The sequence below is a fragment of the Podarcis muralis genome, chromosome 16, assembly GCF_964188315.1.
Source record: "Podarcis muralis chromosome 16, rPodMur119.hap1.1, whole genome shotgun sequence".
NCBI classification, from domain to species: Eukaryota; Metazoa; Chordata; class Lepidosauria; order Squamata; family Lacertidae; genus Podarcis; species Podarcis muralis.
The window spans coordinates 20,073,965-20,097,408 of record NC_135670.1 but is presented as its reverse complement, the minus strand read 5'-3'; the positions used below and the strand labels follow the sequence as shown (position 1 = coordinate 20,097,408).

At 40.3% G+C, this 23,444-nt stretch overlaps 1 protein-coding gene across 1 annotated transcript in view; it reads right to left on the bottom strand.

Moving 5' to 3' along the window:
* MED13L (mediator complex subunit 13L) overlaps positions 1-23,444 on the bottom strand; it is a 165,770-nt gene that overhangs the window by 115,018 nt on the left and 27,308 nt on the right. The window contains exon 2 of the mRNA XM_028711063.2: positions 20,368-20,605. Coding sequence (XP_028566896.2) covers positions 20,368-20,605 — 238 coding nt within the window. The remainder of the gene's footprint in view (positions 1-20,367; positions 20,606-23,444) is intronic.

Below are 23,444 nucleotides of genomic sequence, written 5' to 3'. Positions count from 1 at the left end.
ATGCAAGCCTCTGCAGAGCAACCAAGTGCCAACAAAGGGGTCACATTTCTCACCCATTCACTGGATTCTTTTGAGTTTCTCATGCTTGCAATAATCTGAGCAACACCATTGCTTCCAATTTGAAACTCTTTTTATACAACCTGTTAAGCATATTATGAAGACACAAAAAGCTCCTGCAACCTACTGCTGCTGCTATTAGTCATGTGAATCCTGTTCAAATCAATTTATTTATATGTAGCCGCTTAGATTCTGACCCTTTGCAAAGACTGGAGAAAGCAAGAGAAAGAAATCAAGCAGTTCTGCTTCCACAGAACTCGCTGTGATTACAAGTGTTTGGGAGTGGGAAATTGGTACATATTTTGCAATTTCAGAACGCAAGAGGAGCATCCACTTCCTCCATTGATGCAGACAAGCTGCCTGCAAGTATGGGTCATGACTGGGCCAGGAGTCAAGTGCTAAATAAATGCCACCTACATACCGCCACCAAGTAACTGTGCCAAGCAGAGACTACTTAGAAAACAGACATCAGCAGTCTCACTGGACACAATGCCAAATGAGTCCTGTGAATTTGTGAACAGTATTCACCCTACTTTAGAAAGGGCCTCCACCCCTCTCAAAATTGTCTCTAAATTTATTTCTGCAGGCTATCATGTTTGATACTGTTGAAAATCCAGTGATGCATTTGTCAAAGAGAACACACATTAAGTCCTTCTATTGTCTTTACCAGATAATCTTGTCCTGAGATACAACAATTAGCCTGGTCACAGATACTGTCAGGGCTAACATCTCAACAAGGTTGTCATGGACTACAACCTTTCCTATGCAATTGTTAGGGTCTCTCCAAATTTCAGCACTATCCTACTTGGTTTCCTTAAAAGACATTTTAAAAGGGAGGGGGGGGGTCAGAGTTGCTACATAAAAATCCTCCTTAAGGATTTTCACCAAGGCAGGGAAAAAAATGAAGTGTTTTCCAGCTAAAGAGATCTAAGTCCAATTTTTTTTGATGCATAACTTTCTTTTATTTAAAGCAGCCCTATAACCTTGTAAACATACACTGAATAATCATTTGCTATTTATACCTATTTTGAAATCAAGCATGTTTATTGAGGGTATCATCTCAGGGTTGTTTCCACACACAACATCCCCCTCTACTACATCAAGATACAACACACAAATACATGTATACAAATCTGTGCTTATTTTATATGAAGCTTTATATCCTACCCTGCAGGTGCCTACACCCCACTCAGTGAGAGTCAGTGTTATTACCACAAGCGCATGTGATGGGAAATCAAACACATGCTGATTTACACAAAAATGCACACTCTTACCAACTTCACACATCTATATGTGTGCTTTTCCTAAACAACAATTCTCAATAGGAAAAAAAGAAAACCACAAGTGAAACAGCCCTTCACACGGAAGAACCAAATTTCAGAATGTTGCTGAAATTTCTTTAGCATTGCTTTTCCAGATGTCAGTTCACATCACATTTGTTATTCTAACTCTGGCACAAGAGGGCTTAAAATGGAGGTTAATCCGATCCTAGGAGGCAACAGACAGAATGTAATTTAAAATGGTGGGGATGAGTTTGCTCCTTTTTTGACTGTATGCAAATTGATCTATCAGAAGGGATCCAACTATTTGCTTTTGTAAGCAAGAGACATAAGCCATGGGAAACACCATCTAAACTATGTTAAAAACAGCCATTGTAAGGTATATTAATAGGATCCCAAGTATACAGTTTGATGAATTGAGGCAGATAAGAATAAAAATCCCAGAGAATTCTCACAATCCTTCTGGGAAGAAAGGCTTCCAAAGCAACAGAGAATGCATCTCTGTGTGTAACTATTATCTGAACCTGGTTCACACATACTAGCCTTGATTTATCTTAAGATTCAGTATAGGATATGGAGGGGAAGGCAGCCTTAAGGGATAATGGATCAAATTCAGTTAACACTGCAACCCTGAGCACACGTCTACTCAGAATTAAGATGCGCTGATTTTAATGGAGCTTGCTCCCAAGGAAAGTCTATACAGACTTGCAGCATCATCCACACAGACTAAGAATGTTCTACAAAGTACGTACAAATAACATTAGAAATACAGCATCAATTGATTCACTCTCAGATAAATGTCAACACCAAGCAAACACACATGGAAAACAAAATTAAAATATTTCACTAGTGTACCCAGTGTTAAACCTACTCAGAGTTGACACATTCAAAACAACCGATGTGACTAACTTAGGTCCGTTAATTTCAGTGAGCCCACTCACTGTAAAACTTAGCTGGATACCCCTTTGTTCAAGTAATACTACAATCAAATTATGGCTTTGAGGAATTCTTCTTTATTCTTACAAATAAAATTGTATCACTAGCAGCTGAAATATCACCACAAAACAAATTCTGCATTCTAAAAATGGCTTACTGAAAATATTTCTGATTATATAATTCTTATTACAATGAAAAGTTCAAACAAATGGCCAAAACTGTCATATCAGACATATTGTAACATATTCTGGAATCACTCATCTCTAAAATCTATTAGTTTTACAATTGCTTTACGTTGTTAAGGCCTTGTTATTTGGGGTGGGGGGTGATTCAACGGTGTATTACATCTGCAAGCCCATAGGCAGGATCCACTGGTCTAACACTGGTTTGCCTTAGACAAGGATTCCCAATTTGTCTTTAGTGCTAAGCAAAGACTGTGTGAAGGAAAAATGGAACAAACAAACAAACAAAAACCACTTCCCAGTGACACAGGAGGAGGAGGAGGAGGAAAGGGGAAACACACAAACCAGATGTTTCACTCATATTCATGGAAGTTCATCTACAGCACATTAAATCGTGTTTTAGCACTGCATGCAGAGGTAACCAGTAGCCATACAGTCAGCTAAATTTTTACCCATAGCAACTTGAAAATCTACTGTTGCTGCGGCAAAAGTGCTACATGAAAACAGACTCAGCCACTTTAGCAGCTCAACAATGAGCAGATAAACTAATGGCTGTGATATCACAAGCCAACTTCTCCTACCTCACCAAGAGGTTTTACAGCTTGGCTTTGTTTGCTTTTAGTACATGAATAAATAAATGTGACAGTCATTAATGGGGTCTTGAAGAAAAAAATTAAGATGGTATGGAGAGAAAGGCTAGACAGATAATTTAATCAGCATTTAAATCAGTGACTGGTGTATCGGTCCAATGAAGTGCAGAGTTAGGCTCATACCAGCACACACAAAATATACATACAGCAAGCTCTAAATTTATATTCCATTGCTCTTGTTCTTTTTAACAATCACCACAATTTTCAGTACACTGAACTTATTGTAAAATCCTCTTAAAAACTTTGATATAAATGATAACATAAAAACTATAGATTACACAGTATATTGTATGGATACAACTACCACCACAAGCATACATACATGCTGTGCTCATCCTACATTCATTTGCCAGATGCCATTTTGCAGCCTTATCTCCTCTTATATTTCCCTGAATTTATTTCACAGTCATTGGCACAGTACATTTTTATCAGCTTGGGCTTTGTGGCCCATCGATTTAGAGTAAAAAAGAACAAGGGGGAAATGTCACCATATTGCAACACTGGATTTATTGGTAACAGGAGAAAACAGAATGTGCTCACCTGGAAGTGATTTTGGAGAAATTCTCATTAGACATTGCTTAGTATTTCAGAATTTGAAAGGACAGCGATCATAAAGCACGCCTTCCATACCTAATGAAGTTCAATATTCCTCCAGAATCTCTCTCTCCTGTTATCACCCAGGAGAAAAACCAATCAAAAGGGATTTCTTCCTTCTTAGCAGCATTTTTGCCAAGCTTCTCATTTGTTACTGATTTCGGCAACTGTTTTGTGTTTTTCTTTGTCAACGTTTGAAGTCAGATATGGATTTAGTTGATAATCTGCTTGCTGGGGTCAGATTCGTTTGCTCTACCTATTAATGTGCCAGAAAGCCAAAGGCACAGTGCTATTTGTTTACACCCTGCATAGCTTTACACAGACCAGTTGTACTACGACTATGAGAACGGACTAACACTTCATATGGAGCCAGCAGCTTATACTACAAATAAATTTCATGCAGCTGACAGGTGGAGATATATCTCTGACCTACCTGCCAGACAATATACTGTGAAAGATTCCTTTTGAGGTTGACACTGGATTATCCTTAGAATGCTGCATAGATGAACTTTCCCTTCCCTTGTGGTCCTAAGTACAGTATCACTGTACCACCAAGAGTCAGTATGGTGTAGCTGTTAGAGCACATATAACTAGGAGCAGGGAAACTCATGGTGAAACCCTCAGTCAGCCATATAACTCACAGGGTAACTTTAGGCTAGTCACCACCTCTCAAGTCTAAACTAAAAAGAGGACATAGAATTACATACACCCGGCTATGCTCCAAAGAGGAAGGATGGTCTATAAATGCAATCACAACACCAGGTAGGAGGTCCCTTCGTCGTCGTCCCCATAAAAAAAATTGAGCCTCTCCCCCCCCCCCTTGATGGGCATTGCTATTCAAATGGTGTGTGTGTGTGCTGTGTCATGTGATCAATTATGCACGGCAGGGCTTACCTCCCCCCCCCCCCAAAATATCTTATTCAAGTTGGCACCCCTGTGCCTGCTGTTTCACTAGCACTTGGACACCTAAACCTATGCAATATTGTAACAGTGCAAAGCTTCATAGTGCAAAGTGGGTTGTTGCCATTAGTGTAGAGTTTGGAGGCAGGAGTAGCTAAAATGGTATCCTCCAAATGTTCCGGATTACATCTCCCATCACCCTGATCACTGACCGGGGGGGGGGGGCTGATGGGAGTTGCAGGTCAAAACATCTGGCTACCCCAGTCTGAAGGATCCCAGAAATTCCTTAAGCAACTGTGTCCGAGTTGCACCACCTTTCTGCAAGTTGGCTTCTTACAAGGCAGTTACAAAACTTAAGACATAACTTCTAATAATATTAAATACATCCAATGTTTCCAAGCAAAATTTCAGCATAGGAATTCAAGTTTGAAAACTGAATCCTTGCTGAAGTGTAACATACATGGCATGTACATGCACTACACACCCAAGACAGATTAACTCACACATGGGTTTCCAAGGCAATTGAAGGTTAGGTCCACCTATACTTTGTAGTAACAGGTGCAGTGGCTTCTATTCAAGCTGTCTGAAAGCAGCACTATTTGCAATTTGGAAAATGTTTCTCATCATGTTACACAGACTCTTTCACATTGGTGGAAAGTTCAGTTCTGACTAAGGATTCCAACTCAGGCTATGAAAAACTTTCATTTTTCTAAAAGAGACGTATAGATTTCCATTCAAACTGCCACTTCCTCAGGTTTTGGCCACTTTCTATCTGAGAAATGAAGACCATCACAAAGAATTTAACATCAGTGACATTCAGGTGAACAACTAGTAAACAATATAGTAAATGGGGGGGGGGGCTTCTTGTAACCAACGGAAACTAAGGAAAACAACAACTTATCACCAGCTTTTCCAACTGACAAAAAGCACAGAAAAAGGCATGTCAGCAGCTACTCCTTCTCCTTGCTCTCTGAAACTGAAAGGCACATCTGCCAGCCATTATCTTTCTACTCTCTGCTTCTAAAGATAACACCAAGAAGCCAGAGAAAACAAAACTATCTATAATATTTAGATAATTTTTAGCAGCATCTACAAAGTTAAAGTATTTTTTTTTCATTTTAGTAAAATGAAAACTAAATAAATTATCCCAGTTTTGCAGTATGCAGCACCAAGAGATTAAAATGCAAAAACACATCTTTAGGGGGGGGAGTATGGAAATTAATATCTAATGCAGAATAACTAGAGTCAGCATGGTCCAGAAATGTATATTATTTCCCTCAGAAGACCTAGCCTCAAGTGCAACCTACCACAGGCCAATTGTCACTCTTGCATGTTCACAGTTACTTGCCATGAAAGTAAGTCTGCCACGTGATCTACCTCACAAGATTAATGCAAAAGGATGCAAAATACATTTTTAAAAAGTAATTTAGGCTGCAATACTACACAAGCATACTTGTGAGTAAGTCCCATGGAACTAAGAGGATTTACTTCTGAACAGACATACACAAGATTTCACAGTTTAATGAGTGCTTTTGAAATCAGCATAAAAAAGCTCACAGTAGATTATGGTTTGCTTGTATTAGCCTTTGGCTAATTAAACAATCTATGACCTTTTAAATTATGTGAGGGGTGTTGTTTTTGTTTGTTACTATGTTATGTATTTTTGTGCTTTTATGCTGTAAACTGCCCTGTGATCCTTGGATAAAGGGAAATATGGAAATTAGATGGATGATAGATAGATAGATAGATAGATAGATAGATAGATAATTGTAATGTAGTTCTTAGACTAGATAATATTTTATGAGTCAACTTGGTGGATTTTGCTCACTCTTCCAAAATTGTTGCCACAGTGGTTGAAATATTCCAATTATAACTTCATTATATCCTTGGTACTTAGAAAGGCTCAGGTGTGCAAAAATAGGCTTTAAAGGTGGCAAGCGGGAGAGTTTCTTACCTCCTTCCTTTGCAATATCACTCCCTCCAACAACTAGAGCCAATCTTCTAATGCAATGCCACACTAAAATTGTTTGCTTGCCTCCCATTTTACACTGATCACAACACCAGACCCTTATTTGCTATGTCTAAAGCATTACAGGACATCAGTTTCACCCACTGGGGCTATGGGTTTGTGACAGCTAATTCTACACACATACTGGCTGAGGGTCAGAATTTGAAGCAAGGCCAGCCACATGCAGCATCACATACATAAGCTGTTTTAGCCCACCTAGTGACACAAGATTGGAGAAGATCAGTCTACATCCCAATCCCAAAGAAGGGCAGTGCCAAAGAATGCTCCAACTACCGCACAATTGCACTCATTTCACACGCTAGCAAGGTTATGCTTAAAATTCTACAAGGAAGGCTCAAGCAGTATGTGGATCGAGAACTCCCAGAAGTGCAAGCTGGATTTAGAAGAGGCAGAGGAACCAGAGACCAAATTGCAAACATGCGCTGGATTATGGAGAAAGCTAGAGAGTTCCAGAAAGACATATACTTCTGCTTCATTGACTATGCAAAAGCCTTTGACTGTGTCGACCACAGCAAACTATGGCAAGTTCTTAAAGAAATGGGAGTGCCTGATCACCTCATCTGTCTCCTGAGAAATCTCTATGTGGGACAAGAAGCTACAGTTAGAACTGGATATGGAACAACTGATTGGTTCAAAATTGGGAAAGGAGTACGACAAGGCTGTATTTTGTCTCCCTGCTTATTTAATTTATATGCAGAATACATCATGCGAAAGGCTGGGCTGGATGAATCCCAAGCTGGAATTAAGATTGCCGGAAGAAATATCAATAACCTCAGATATGCAGATGACACAACCTTGATGGCAGAAAGTGAGGAGGAATTAAAGAACCTTTTAATGAGGGTGAAAGAGGAGAGCGCAAAATATGGTCTGAAGCTCAACATCAAAAAAACGAAGATCATGGCCACTGGTCCCATCACCTCCTGGCAAATAGAAGGGGAAGAAATGGAGGCAGTGAGAGATTTTACTTACTTGGGCGCCATGATCACTGCAGATGGTGACAGCAGCCACGAAATTAAAAGACGCCTGCTTCTTGGGAGAAGGGCAATGACAGGCCTAGACAGCATCTTGAGAAGTAGAGATGTCACCTTGCCAACAAAGGTCCGTATAGTTAAAGCCATGGTCTTCCCAGTAGTGATGTATGGAAGTGAGAGCTGGACCATAAAGAAGGCTGATCGCCGAAGAATTGATGCTTTTGAATTATGGTGCTGGAGAAGACTCTTGAGAGTCCCATGGACGGCAAGAAGATCAAATGCATCCATTCTTAAGGAAATCAGACCTGAGTGCTCACTGGAAGGACAGATCGTGAAGCTGAGGCTCCAGTACTTTGGTCACCTCATGAGAAGAGAAGACTCCCTGGAGAAGACACTAATGCTGGGAAAGATGGAGGGCACAAGGAGAAGGGGGCGACAGAGGACGAGATGGTTGGATAGCGTTTTTGAGGTTACCAGCATGAGTTTGACCAAACTGCGGGAGGTAGTGGAGGACAGAGGTGCCTGGCGTGCTCTGGTCCATGGGGTCACGAAGAGTCGGACACGACTAAACGACTAAACAACAACAACAAAGTGACACATTTAAAAACTGGACCTCATTTAACATTCTTCAAAGATGGTATGCTGGAGTAACCCAGTGTTCAGTATATCTTAAGCACTCCATCTAGCTATTTAAAAAAACAACCCCCAACCAAGATGCCAGGAGACAAGTATTAACAACCAGGCAACCTACCCAAGCTTGAATGCTCAAGACCCTATGATGATGTTCGCCCCTCAGTTGGAGTCTGTTAGTATTGCCTCCCACAAAAAGGGCCCGTGACTAATAATTGTCTAGCTAAGTGTCAATTCTCATAGGAAATGTCTCCTGATAAACAGTTACCTCCTTTCCAGTACCATTTGCCTTTAATAACAACCAGATCTACAGCTCCCTGCTGTGTAAACAAGTAACACTAAGCTAATCAAATCTTGGGGGATGAGTTAACAGTAAAACAAGCCTAGGCAATTTGTATGGAGGCCCTGGGCTGCCCAGATGACAAGACGCACTAATGTGGTCCAAAGGAAAGGAAAGCAATACATTTGTCACGGGCTTAGCGGAAGGAGTTGCCAGAAGGAGGCGTACTCCACTCCAGGGAGTGCAGGGTTCAGTCCTTAGCCTTTTTTCCTCCCAAATATGCCCTGAAAGGCAGTGGAGGTTTGGGATCAGTGTTTTCACTCTCCAGGTGGACAAGTCCCATCTGGCCCCTCATTTCCCTGGCTTTGGTTCCATCCATTGTTGGTCTCTCTGCCTTCTACCCCACCAACCCCAACCTTCAGGACTATTGCCATGTATTTTATGAGGAGCTGTCCTTGAAAGCTGATATTTCAAAACAGAAATACTACCGAGGGTCACTAACTTCTGGGCGCACCTAGAACAATATTCTGTCTGCCAGACTGTAACTTCCAGTATATGTGTTAGTGCTGCTCAGAAAAATATCGGAACTTCTGTTATAATGTCAACCGTTTCTAAGTTCTTACTTCTCTTAGCCCCATATTCCCAAGAGAAAGCTCTGATCATATTATGCAAAACTGATACCATATTTTCATTTTTCTCCAGCAGGCTACCTAAATATATGCACTCAATTTTGAAAAACGGCAAAATGCATTTGCATTCTGCACATGAAAGAACTGCAAATGCAAAACCAAGTAATGTTTTCCTTAAAATGGAAGAGGTTAGACTGTACTAACTTTCAGCACTATGTGCTTTTAGCAAGCTGGAGTGGTTCCTTCAGAGAAGCTGCAGGGATAATTACTTGATCTCATGAAAACAGATGAGGAAAAGGGAAGAGCTCAGCATGGGAAGACGGTGATTCTAGACAGACATAATAAAACTATCATTTCAATCACTTTGATGATCTTTCTGCGCCTATGTCCTTAAATGCCTTACTAATAAGCATTGTTTCCCACATTCATTATTAAGTTATTTAAAATGAAGTCTATCATTGATATCCAGCGGGCTCTTTAATTATCTCCTGCCTGAACAGAAATGCTTACAGGTCAAGTAAATTAAGGAAAATAAATTTGGTTGAAAAATGTGAAGCACACACTGCTAGAGTAATGACATATTTTTCTTTTAAAAAACAACAACATGAAGTTATAGCCACGCACTGGTCCAACCAAAATGTTATGGCATGTCTCAGAAGCAAGGCAGGCAAGTGAGGAGATGCAGGGCAGGCTGTGGCACCGAGGACCACATGAAAGTGGCGCAAGACCCACTGTCTGAGAAACGCTGCATGACATGACAGGTTGTATACAGAGGCACAGTTGAGAATCCCAACAAGCTTTCGGTAAATCTTCACTTCCAGAAAACCTTTGAGCAAAATCTGCCCTTATATCTATCACCACTCCTTAGTGAAATCTACACAGCCTAGTTGTAGTCAATTTCCCCACCCACCCCTCAACTGTGTGTTTGTTGTGATGGGCACATGCCTGTAGCTTTTCCAATGAGGTAGAATCTCATCAATTCAATTGCAATTTGAGTAACTACTTTCTGGGAAGACAGATACATGCATTTTGTTTACAATGAGATATGGAGGTTTTCTTTGGTATGTGCTAGGAAATATACAAGTTCTGCTACACACCCCAAAGAAAAGATTACACACTTTTGCAGAAGAATGAATAACACAGGGTGTCGTATTTCGCAGCATCTTGTGCCTCAGGAAAGCACAGGGTGTGACATGATTATAATAAGACTGCATTCAGAGGACATTCTCCTGGATGTGTAGGCATATGATTTTATGATTTGTAGTGCCCCAAAACTTACTGTGGGGCACACAACCTTAATTCCTTGTTTGTTTTTGTCATCTGAGATAATCATGCATTCATGAGTGCTACACAAACACAGCAATTTTGACTGGATAAAAGTATTCTGCGCCTTGAAGGAGATTGTGTCCCGGGTTATGGACGGTTAGGATATTGTGGGGTATTTCAAAGCTTACTGTGGGGGTAAGGGACATATAGACTTCAGTTAAAATAAAATAAAAACTTTTCTGACCCAGAGGTGTTTTGAACCTCTGTGCAAATAAGGAACTGGGGACAAGCAATAAACTTCAACACATGATTTAAGGCCACTTCCCTAGGTAATACCGCTCCAGCAAGCCACACTTTAAAGTAATCACTTTGGGGAGGGTGTGTGTGTTTGTGTGTACACACATTTCTATAGTTTTCTTCATATGTACAGTGAAGAGGGCTGTGGAAGCGTGTCATGGAATGAAAAGTATGTCATAGAAAACAATACTGAGATGTTTTTAAGAATGTACATTATTTACGCCAAACACTAGCCAAGGGGCATGATCAGAGAAGCAGCTTTGCCTCATTTTGGCACCAGATTTACACAAGGGTCTACAACTTATTCTATCGTTTTGCTTTCATTCTCTCCCTCTATGTTTGAATTGCTGTTTGCTATCTGGTTTTAAATTTTTAAAAGCTTTCCTTCTGTAAATTGTTTTGCTTTCCATATCACTGCAGACCACCTTTAACTGATCATGACCCTAATTACATTGAAAGCAGGTCAACACATGTCACTGTTGACTGTGTAAATCTATAGGCATAAAGAATAAAGCCATGCCCTAGTCTTGGCTAATGAGATATAAAGAATAGGAATCAAAAACAGAACTCCAGAAATTTGATATTGCTGCTCTTTAAGGACAAATAAATAATATGCATGAAATATAATGATAGCTCAACATGAAAAATTATTTGTACAACCCTCATCTGCCTCTTACAATACAAACAAGGGCAACACAGAACCTCACGCTCTTTAACAACAGAGCGAGTCAGTCTGAGAGCAACAATTATTGGTTGTAAGAGGAAAATGCACATTCCAAGGTAACAGTTCATCTATTTGTAAGATTAGCTCTCCCTTTGTATAGAATGACTCAGTACACAACACAGGCATTAGCAATGAATTCTATTAATGCAGATCTTACTGGAAGCTAACTTAAATTTACTTTACACAGTTAAGTGACTTTATTTCACTAGAAAAAAGGATTCTCCCTAAAGCAAATACATCTACCATTATAAAAGATATTGCTCAAATTTCCCCAATAAATGGCAAAAAGAAAAAAAAGCTGTCTTATTAGATTTTCCCCTCAGGCAACATTTTTAAAAATGCAATCTTTTAATGATTGTTTAATTTTCATATAACTAGAATACATACTGCTCTGCCGTTGCCTCAATATAATGTCTTATTTTCATAGGAAAAAAACTAATTACATGGTTCAGTAACTTGCCTATGGTAACACATTGATTTTATTTACTTTCAAGAAGTTGGACCCTAGCTCACTCTCAACACTCCAACTAATTCCAGCCACGTTTAATAGCTCTTTCAATTCCTTCTAAGCATTTAGATTACAAGGTTTAAGTGAAGATATTGAAACAATTTACCCATAATCGGTGTTTATTTGTTGCTGAATTTGACAAGGGCTTTTATTGCTGTTGTTGTTATTTGAAGTATATAATTAGAAATTACACCCTCTCATTTCAAAAATATAAGTATAGCCTAGGTAATTGCTAAACAATGAATACTCTATGATCATTTTCTAATGCATTTGTAAATAAATAATACAGGCTGAGATCCAAAAAGCCCCTCACGTAACAAGCAAAAACACTTCTGCTTGCATGGGGACAGAAGAACATCTGAAGCTGATGCAGTTTCCACCACCATTACACGGGGTGCTTTTCCAAAAGGCCTCATGGTCATCAGTAATGGATTTTTCTGAAGGGGTGTAAGGGACTGCATTAGGAAGGAAGCAGGAAAGTCCCACTGCACAAGCAGAATTCCCCAGAGGTTATTTATATACATAGAATCATAAAATTGTAGAGTTGGAAGGGACAACGAGGGTCATCTAGTCCAACCTCAGATCAAGAGTCTCACGCTCTACCAATTGAGCTATCCAGGAAGCTCCAAACCACAACACTAGAAGAACAGCATTTACTGTAACTATGTGAGAACTATGTGTGCTGCACTAGGTTGCTCATTCTCTGTTCTTGGGAAATGAGACAACCTGCTGTCCCAGGTAGAAGAGAGAGGGAATTTTTTTTATCTTGGGACAAAGTCACGCAACTAGCATTCAGGAATTGCAAGTCAAGGAGAACATCCACAATAAGATATTGGAACTATATTGGGGGCAGAGGGATAATTTCAAGCACTACCAGGTAGATGGGGGGGGCTGCTGTGCGTTAAACCACAGAGCCTAGGGCTTCCCAATCAGAAGGTTGGCAGTTCGAATCCCCGCGATGGGGTGAGCTCCCATTGCTTGGTCCCTGCTCCTGCCAACCTAGCAGTTCGAAAGCACACCCCAAAGTGCAAGTAGATAAATAGGTGCCGCTCCGGCAGGAAGGTAAATGGTGTTTCCGTGCGCTGCTCTGGTTCACCAGAAGCAGCTTAGTCATGCTGGCCACATGACCCGGAAGCTGTACTCCAGCTCCCTCGGCCAATAAAGCGAGATGAGCACCGCAATCCCAGAGTCAGTCACGACTGGACCTAATGGTCAGGGGTCCCTTTACCTTTACCTTACCTTTACCTTTACCAGGTAGATAGATACAGCTACAATATATCTACACACATTTTTAATGTAACGTGCTTTAAGGATCCTTCCTTCTGGCTCAAAAAGCAAATAACAAATACAATATTATTTAAAGAGCTCAGGCCAAACTACAAAAAGGGTACCCATCTATTCTCTTCCATGGCTGATATCAGTTTGGGTGGGGAACACTTTTACGGCAAGGGAAAAGCAGTAAATGCAGAGAATTACGAGTTAAATCCCCCAACACCACAGTCCTGGTCCAATTCTCTGTTACTAAAGTTGAAAGATCCAATCCAGATCTGCATCACAAAAGTGGGGCTTGCAAAGCACCGCAAGTCAGCTGACATGGCTCAGCATCCAAGTCCCAAAGTGCAGAGTCCAACAAAGAGTTGGACTGCCATGGTGGACTGAAACCAAGTAGAAACCTGAAGATGCAGGCTCAGATCCTGCTGATGTGAATCCACAGAGACTACAAAGAATAAATACCTTTCTGCTGAATAAATATCAGCCCCTGCCTTTGGCAACTTCTGGGCACTTGAGAAAAAGTTAAATGGCCTTGGCTTTGTGTCCTCACACAGTGGAGAGGTTGCCAACTAGAAATCCATAGTTTCATATCAGAGATGAGAACTGTACGACCCAGGAGTTTTGGATTATGCACCTGGATAGTACCTTTTACACTATAAAGAGTCAGCTGCCAACACAAAGGTTTAAGAGAGAAGCCATAGTTGAGTTGCAGAGATTCAACCTCACCCCCACAGAATCAAAGATTCAGTTCCCAGTGATTCCAGTTAAGAAGACTGCAGACAAGGGGACTAGAAAAAGACCCCTAAAGTGCAGCTGGCAGTGGGAATTAACTGTACTGGGTACAAAGGTCACCAATGTAATGCCCATGGATGTTCGTATGCCAGCCAGAATCTTCTACTGAATCCACATAAGGTCTCAGTAAATATCCCCTCAAAAAGCCACAATGCCAGAGACCATTTGCACAACGTATGTGAGAACGTATGATCCAAAAATATAAACCCAAACACCACCTTTATTGTGACAACTAAAATGTCAATGCAAGTTTAGTTATAAGGCACCCTTCTGTTTAATTATGATAGCAAAATTTAGCATACACACCTGATCTGGAAATGTATGAAACAGAAAGTTGGAAACTTCATTTTAAAAAACCACTTTTATTTCACAATTGCACTGATTAAAATTAATCTAATCCTGATTAAGATGAATAGAAGCTGTAGAAGAGCACTATAAAGTTGACTAAAAGTATTAGCAGATTCAATGTATTCGTCCCCCTGCCCACATGTACCCACATGTTGTCTAAATTCACACACAAATCCATAGTGGGGGTTTTATAAACTAGTGCCTTTTAACAGACTGAAATGAGGCCAAAAATGTATTTTTAAATCCTTTGTGAATTCCCTGCTCTCATTTCCTGAGGAAGGAAGTTAAATATACATGTATGGAATGTGCAACAACTGTACTACAGATGGCAAAAAAAATAAGATGTCCAGGAAATGCCCAGCAAGCTACACAACGGAGGTTGTGACTCTCGCCAAGTAACAGCTTTTTCTGCTCCCAAGATGTCAACCAGATGTTGAAGTAGCATAAGGGGGGCAGAATATAATTAATGTGTAAGAGGTAAGCCCTTGGCTTAATACTGCATATTTTGGCATGCTAACAGCCATAAACTAAGTTTGTCAGAGCATAAGAGTCCCCAAACTTTCAGTCCTGAATATGTGAAACAATAATAATAAAGAGTCCCTTCTAAGCATATGCTGAGGACAAGCTCCTGATCATTAAACAAAAGATATTCTGGGAACGCCTAATTTAAAATTTGTACCCTCAAGATGGGGCTCAACCCAACCACATTGACTGACTGACACACACACACACACACACACACACAGAGAGAGAGAGAGAGAGAGAGAGAGAGAGAGAGAGAGAGAGAGAGAGAGAGAACTACTAGCTGGAATTACGGTTTCAATGTGAAAAGACTACTCAAGGGCCAAAGGGGGGGGGGACCACATTTATGAATGCAGGAGTATTTTCCAGCACTTGCAAGCTAGATACCAGCTAGAATCCTTTAATGCTAGGGAATATGAAGAGAGCCGTATGCTGCTTCTTGGATCAAGCTTAAACAGTCATGCTAGCTCCATATGCTCACTTAAAAGACTACTGGCTGCATGTGCATACAACACAATCTAGGTGCCTAGTGATCCTGTCCTCTTCCTGTTTACCTCCTCTTCCTGTTTACCTAGTGTAAAGTTCCATTTTGTAAGCTGTGGGAGGCAGGGGTCTTCCTTTAAGCACACTGGAGGCCTTATATCACCAATATTTAAATATCTGAGGGAGTTACGCCCCACCCTTCAATAAGATTTCCAGTTTATAACTGTAACATGTGTACAGTACATACATAACATATATAATAAATGACATAGTTTTTGTTTTATTATGCACTCTGTATTCTCATTTTGTATTTTTGTGTTATGAACCACCCTGGGATCTTCAAATGAAGGGTGGTATACAAATTTTAATTTTAATAATAATAATAATCGTTCACACATAGTGGTAACCCAAGATCAGAAACAAACCATGCTTTACCGCAAACATTGTGCCTGCTTCACTTCTCCCTTTTCCAAACCAGAAAACAAACCATGTAATGGCTGTCTTACCATCGCATGTGAACCAGCACTTGTGGTGTGCTTCTTACAAATATTAAGCCAAGAACAAATCCTGGCTTTTGCTTGTGGTTTGTTTGGAGAAACGCAAACCATGAGCACTGGTTCATACATAATTGTTAGCCAGCTGCTCCATAATTGTTTCTAACCCAGGACAATGAGGAGGAAAGAAGGCACAACTGAGCAGAATGGTGTCGGTTCATAGCAAATTTCTACTATGGCTTATCAACCTGACCAGTATAAATGCATGGTCCTTTAGAGGAGTTGAAAGTTAATATAAATTTTCTGTTGTTGTTTTTCTTAAACTTTAAACAATGTAAAGAAGTATATGCCATTTGAGTTTTAATGGCTTATATTTACAAGAAGTCCAACAATAAGGATTTCCAAAGCAACACTTTGACATTGTTTTAATATAACACTTCATCAAGAGTAAGGATACTTTAATAATTTTTCCCTAATCAATTATTTCAGCTCAGATGCTTTGGGGTTTTTGACAAGCTGAAGGTATTTATACAGCATGTAAAATTAACATGGTAAAAAATAGCAGTGCTTACTAGATAGAATTTCAAATGTACCAATGTACCAATTCTGATCCCAATCAATTTAGGGCTTTTCCACTCCAGCAAGAAGTCAAAGAAGTGCCAATGTCTATGGCAATGCATGGCAAAATTGCATTCAGACTGGTGTCCCCTATAGGGCTTTCCTCCTAATCCCAAAGGCCAAGGCAAAAAGCTAAGAGGTGCTAAACCAGAGTGCAGTCAATTCCCATACCAGAGATTTTCTTCCTCAGCAGCACAACCTGACAATACACAAGGTTCCTTTCAATTCAAGCCTACATTCTCCTCTTTCAACAAAATTATCCTAAACATCGCCACTTTTGGTGTTTCCCCTTTTTCTTTTACTGGATGCTTAACTTCAAGGTTATTCTTGTATTTAGGTAAACCTGAAACAACGGCAGGTGCTAAGATTCTTTCTTTTGAGAGGGAGTGTGGAAATACAAAAGATCATACATGCACACAGCGACGGAGTCAACTCCCCAGATGTTACATGTTTTCCAATTTACATTTAACTCCAGAACTAGCAAATATTGTAATTCAGTTACTTAAAGCATTGCACATAAGCCAGAGACATCTTTTTTTACGGCAGCAAAGGAAACAGGAGGTGGAGATTTCCTTCCAACAAGATGATCACCAAACACACTTAAGCCCCAAACTGCACTTGAAAAATAAATAAAACTTGTTTCATAAAGAGAAAACATATTATTGAAGCTTATCTGAGTAAGTAGGAATGTCACCAATGCCTCCACTCCGAACAGGTGCCTCATAAAAAATTAAGAGCCATGGAATTGCTTGATGCAGCACTTCTGAGCCATCGCTTTAATTATACATGAACGCATTGCTACCTGCATAAAATAGGCCAAGAGGCACGCAGAAATCATCCCTGCTCTGAGATTTCTCAGGTTCCTTGCCAAGTAAACAATCTGGTATTCGTGGAGGTACACATTTTGTAAAGACCCAAGAACGACAGCGCTGACATGTTACAAAGCAGGGTTAAGGAGGGGGGGGGGGAGAAAAACCCACCACCTTGCTAAACTTCCATGACCGCAGCCCAAAGACAATACAGCACACAGCAACCAATTAGGCATTGTGGAGTGCCATGCATATTTTAATCAAAGGACGACAGTCACTGCCTTTAGGATGTTCCGACTATGCAGCTTACAAGTTAAACAGCCTATTTATTTATTTATTTATTTAGCTGTCTTGGATATTTTTTTCCTCCATTCCACTCTTTAACCAGAGTTTATTTATATACCGCATTTTGCTGAAAGCGGTTCGACTGGCAAAGACTCCCCAAATGGGTTACCAATGAACGATACTAGCAATATAAAACTGTAACAATAATAAATAAAACAAAAAAAGCAACAAACAGATTATAACCAAGTTTTTTGTTTTGTTTTTTAAGAGAATTCAGTATAAGGTATGCGCGTACACATTAGAAAGCCTGACAAATAAACATTTTTACCGGGCACCAAAAATAAAATAAAAGGGAAACCAGGAAAATTTCACTGAGAAGGGAGTTCAATAAAAACGGGGTAATACAGCTAAAGGGGGATGCATCCTTAGGTGACCACCTTCTTTATTTCAGTTTTGTGGAGCTCAGAGCTGAGCATTAATAGCAAGGCAAGCTTTTAGCTTATGAGACTAGCTAGTTGAACCCTTTCTGTTCATATGTAAGCAGCATGCAGAGAAGGAACAAAGAGTCTAAACGTGTGAACCAAAAATAGCCAAGCCAGCAAATTGTCATAGAAAACAGAAAAAAGATGATGTACAGAAGTTGTTGTTTTTAAGCAGATTAAGTTCCTCCACCTGGCCACTAGGCACTGCATTTCCACAGCACTCTCTAAGACCAGACAAATTTTATTTAATTCCTCCTACTGCCCCATTGGTTTTAGTCAGCGTTTGCCTGGGAATGGCATGACAACGCCAAATAGGCATCTTCATAGCCTGCTTCAAAAGCAACAGAAATTTCTTATTTATCTTCACATTCATTATTATATACCATGACACTAGATTTGTTTTTACCTCCACCCCACATATTATCAAAACATTAAAGGTAAAGGGACCCTTGACCATTAGGTCCAGTCGTGACCGACTCTGGGGTTGCGGCACTCATCTCGCTTTATTGGCCAAGGGAGCCGGTGTACAGCTTCCGGGTCATGTGGCCAGCATGACTAAGCCGCTTCTGGCGAACCAGAGCAGTGCACGGAAACGCCGTTTACCTTCCCACCTATTTATCTACTTGCACTTTGAGGTGCTTTCGAACTGCTAGGTTGGCAGGAGCAGGGACCAAGCTACGGGAGCTCACCCCGTTGCGGGGATTTGAACCGCTGACCTTCTGATCAGCAAGTCCTAGGCTCTGTGGTTTAACCCACAGCACCACCCGAGTCCCTATCAAAGCATTAGTTGATGTGTTAACTAATCTCTATTTCTGCACAGCTGGGGGTAAGGAGTATTTACAATGGTTTTTTGTCTACAAATTGGTGTAGTAGCTTCCCTGTCCACAAACTGCCTCAATCGCCAGCAGTATCCAAAATTCTGGTCCAGGATGCTTGAAAGCATGCACTGTTTTTCTACCTAGCTATGTGAAATTTAACATTATAATTGTCATTGTTCCTATTGGGATAAATTAGAGAATGAAAACAGCCCAATGAATATTGATAACTGCCTATAGATTAGTGCTGCACTGAATTTTCATGGTATGTTATTATCCCCGCAAAAGAAGTTGCAATTTGGTTTCGACATAATTTTTATTTTTTTTAAAAAAAACACACCTACCTTCACTCTCTCACATCTGTTCACAGCCACTGACCCCCAGAACACATCCTTGACCTTGCCTCGGCAATAAGGCCAACCATACCCTGCTTTCCTGTGCTACAGTAGCAGGGTTTTTTTGCCTACCAGTGCTACATGCAGGATTTTTGCTCCCAATTTTTTTATTTAGAACATTTGTTGGCAACCCAATGAACAAAGTCCTCTGGGAGGTTCACACGCAGCATACAATATGCAAATTAAACCATAAAAAAAAACAATTAATTTCTGACCTAAAAACCAGCACAGTGAAACAGCATTTAAAACCTAGAAAAATCAACATGTTCCAAGAGCCAAAAAAAAAAAAAAAAAAAAAAGCCTCAGAGAGATTTTTTTTTATTTTATGAAATACATAAAGACCTGTGTGGCACCAGGTAAGTGCCAGGTTGACTCTCATCAGGGAGGGCATTCCATAATTAAGGTGCCACCATCCTTGTTCCAAGAGCTCAAGGTGCAAGCTAAATAGAATAATTCTAAATTGAAAAGTACATCCCCCAAGGTGAAGCAGAGGAACTGGTGGTGCTCTGGCTAGTGGAGATGTGGAAATAGATGTCCTTTATCCATACTGAGGCAAACTGTGCTCCAATGTGATGAAGTGGAAGGACGCTAGACATCTTCCTTGCATCTTATAAATGCATCGCAAGATCTAATACAGGCTGGAGGCCTCCATCTTTCTTGGAGATGGTGAAATCCTTTGAACAGAATCCATGATGTCTTTGGGCCCTGTACACTACTTCTATTGCCCCCTTGTGGAAGAGGGTTTCAATCTGCTCCTCTAGAGGAGATGGTGGTGTTCCAACAGAAAATATAGTTGGGATAAAGTCTCTGTACTGCCCGATTAGGTTAAAAAGACAACGCAAAAAGTAAAGTCTCTACATTCTTGAATAATATGACCATTAGGTCTCTATGCTCTTCATCTGCCTATTTTAGTTCAATACGTGCGTTTACACTTGTACTCAAAAATCACCAACATTACCAGTATCCTTACATCCAATTTATTTCTGGTCTGGGGTTTCATTCATATATTGCATTCGCAGCTTTTAATAAATTTTTCTGTACACAAGCACTGAAGACCACACAGAAAAGAAACGTTCACTGTAGAATTAGAGCAAGATGGAGAAGGGGGAGAATACTTACTGTGTAGCTCACGATGTATCACATCTACTAAGTTTGGTTCATCTCCCCACCAGAATATCCATAACTCCTTACAATCAGGTTTGACATCACGGCGCCAGACACAAAGCAGATTGGCCTGCAGACAGCGGATGAAGCTCAGAAGAATGGGGTCATCTTGAGCAGGGGCCGAGATAATGGGGCCACAATCTCCATGGCCTTCAAAGTTATACCTACGCCACTTGATGCCAGTGAGTTCCGCCTGCAGGGAAGAAAATCAAGAGAGTATTAAAACCTTTGCAACTAACTGATATGCAAGTTTGCCAATTTATTTTAAAGTTCCTTATTTTGAATCTTAGTTATCTAGAAAATAAAACAGATTTTAAAAATCAATGGAACCTAAATTAGCTTTAATCTGATTGGACAGTTCCTCAAATACTTCAGATTTTAAAAGAAACCGAAACATTAGCATTGCTCTTTCTTAAACTTTCAGTGCCTCTTCAGAAGAGAGACCATTGTTGTTGATACAATAGATATTGGATAAGTCTGCAAAAAATGAATAGGCAGAAGCTTAATAAGAAAGCAGATTTTCATACAACAGAATACAGTGGTACCTCATTTTTTGAGCATCTTGGAAGCTGAACGTTTCGGTTTTCAAACTCTGAAAACCCAGAAGTAAATGCTTCCGTTTTCAAATGTGCCTCGGAAATCAAACGGCTTCTGCTGTGTGTTTTTCAATTTTCTCCACTGAACTTGCAGCCAGTCTTTTAGGCCTCAGTTGTCAAACATTTCAGAAGTCGAATGGTCTTCCAAAACAGATTACGCTCGAGAACCAAGGTACCACTGTACTACGCTTTAAAACTTACCATGCTTTCTTTGTAGGGAAATAGGTATTTCTCCTATCAAAAGCACTAACAGAAATAAGACCCATGGAAACCAACATGTAAAGCACTTGCAATTTAATATGCAGGGGTATAGCTGAACTGTTTGTTATTGCTGAAAGCTAAGATTCTATATAGAAATCTAGCAGTTCCTCAAACTCCCAGGCACTGCCAACTGTTGCAAACAGAATACAGGATAAAAGTGCATGCCTGATCTGGCTCTGTCTGCACATTATCACAAAACAGAAAACAAAACAAAAAAGGGAACCCTATCTTATACCAAAGCTCTTTTATCTCAAGCTAGTGTTTTATGTTAATAAAAAGATGAAATTTAAAACATTCTTCATTTCATTTCAATCTGCGCCCTATTCTATAATTACATTTTAAACCCTTTTGGTTTGACAAGCTCCTGCATCAATGCCCAAAAATATGTAGCTGCTACTAGCGTACACAAGATTAAAATATGCAGGATAACTGCACAGCCTGTTTATATTACAGAAATGTAGTACCACATATCTTAATCATTAGAATCTATTCAATCCATTGTTTGAATAAATAAATATTTCAAAATCATTTGGCAACTTAGGGAAAAAGCATAAAGCAGTCCTCTGTTTTCAGCAGCTAAGAAACATTTTGGAGCCCTTGTTCTGGGTATCTGCATTCTGCCTACTGACAAGAGAAATATGAATGAAAGTGAATTCATACTGATTTATTATGTGGATTATTAAATTGGGGCACCTAATGACTCTGTTCCCTCATGGCAGGCACACATACATTATCTTCTTCAGAGCAGTTACTTTGTTAATTTACTATTTATTTATTCAATTTGTTGCCTACTTTTCATTATAAAATAATCCCAAAGCAGGATACAATACTAATGAAACCCAATAGACTCATACAATCTATCAATAAACAAAAGAGAAAGACAGCAAGCTGGCAAGAGCACATACACCAGGGGGTGGAGAACTAGACTGGTGGGGCAGATCCTCAGTTCCCCAAATCCCTGTGGTCAAGCTTTGACAGGTGGACAGTCAAAGCTGAAAGTGGCTTGCTATCATCAGTTCAGTGCAAAAATCAAATTGAGGGTGTCCCCTTACACCAGGGGTCAGCAAACTTTTTTAGCGGGGGCCGGTCCACTGTCCCTTATAGCTTGTGGAGGGCCGGACTATAGGGGGGGGGTGAACAAATTCCTATGCCCCATAAATAACCCAGAGATGCACTTTAAATAAAAGCACACATTCTACTCATGTAAAAACATACTGATTCCCTGACTGTCCACGGGCCGGACTGAGAAGGCAATTGGGCCAGATCCGGCCCCCGGGCCTTAGTTTGCTTACCCATGCCTTACACTATGTGTTGGGCTGAAAATAGACTTAGGCAGCCCCATTCTCCTCATGGTGCCCATACATAACTGAGATAGTCCCCTGGTGTAGGTGTCTCAAATCCCCACAACCTCCATTTCTTGGATTCATAGAATTGGAAGGAATCACAAGGATAATCTGGTCCAAAACCTTGCAGTGCAGGAATCTTTCACTCAGTGTAGTGCTCAAACCCACAGCCCTGAGATTAAGAGACTCACGCTTTACCAACCAAGCTATCCCTCAGGACTACAACATCACCTGAACAGGCTCACTTAGGAAGGTTGCTGGGCACTGGTGTGGGCAATATACAAGCAGCATCCCTTTTCTGTCTATAACCCAGCACCAAAATTCCTGCACTGCAACACAACACAGAGAACAGTAGTTGCTATAGCTCAACTGGCCCAGCCCTGTCATCTGACCTCTTCCTCCCATCTCAAGAAGCAGCCATTTCAAGCAGCAAAGAGGAAGCATTCAGAACATCTTTCTAATTTTTGGTACCACCACACTCTTAGTAGTATATATGGGGGGAAATACTTTGCATTCTTAAGCAGAAGTTTCGCATCTGTATACACTGCAGTAAGCCAGGTGCCTAGGAGGTTTCCTGTCCTTGTAGGGGGAAGAGAAAGGAGCTCATGCTGTATGCATGAGGAGAATCATGGTAAGGAGGGGCACAAACACACCCCTCCATCTTGCGTGTATGCTGTGGGTATTTCTTAATAAAGGACAAAAGCAGGCAAAAATCTACATGAGGCCACAAAGGCGTAGGTAAATACTAAGATCATGTAACAGTATCTGGAAGCAATAAACTATGTTGCTAAATGTCTAGGGTTTCTGCTCCTTCCTACCCCTGCTGTCTCAC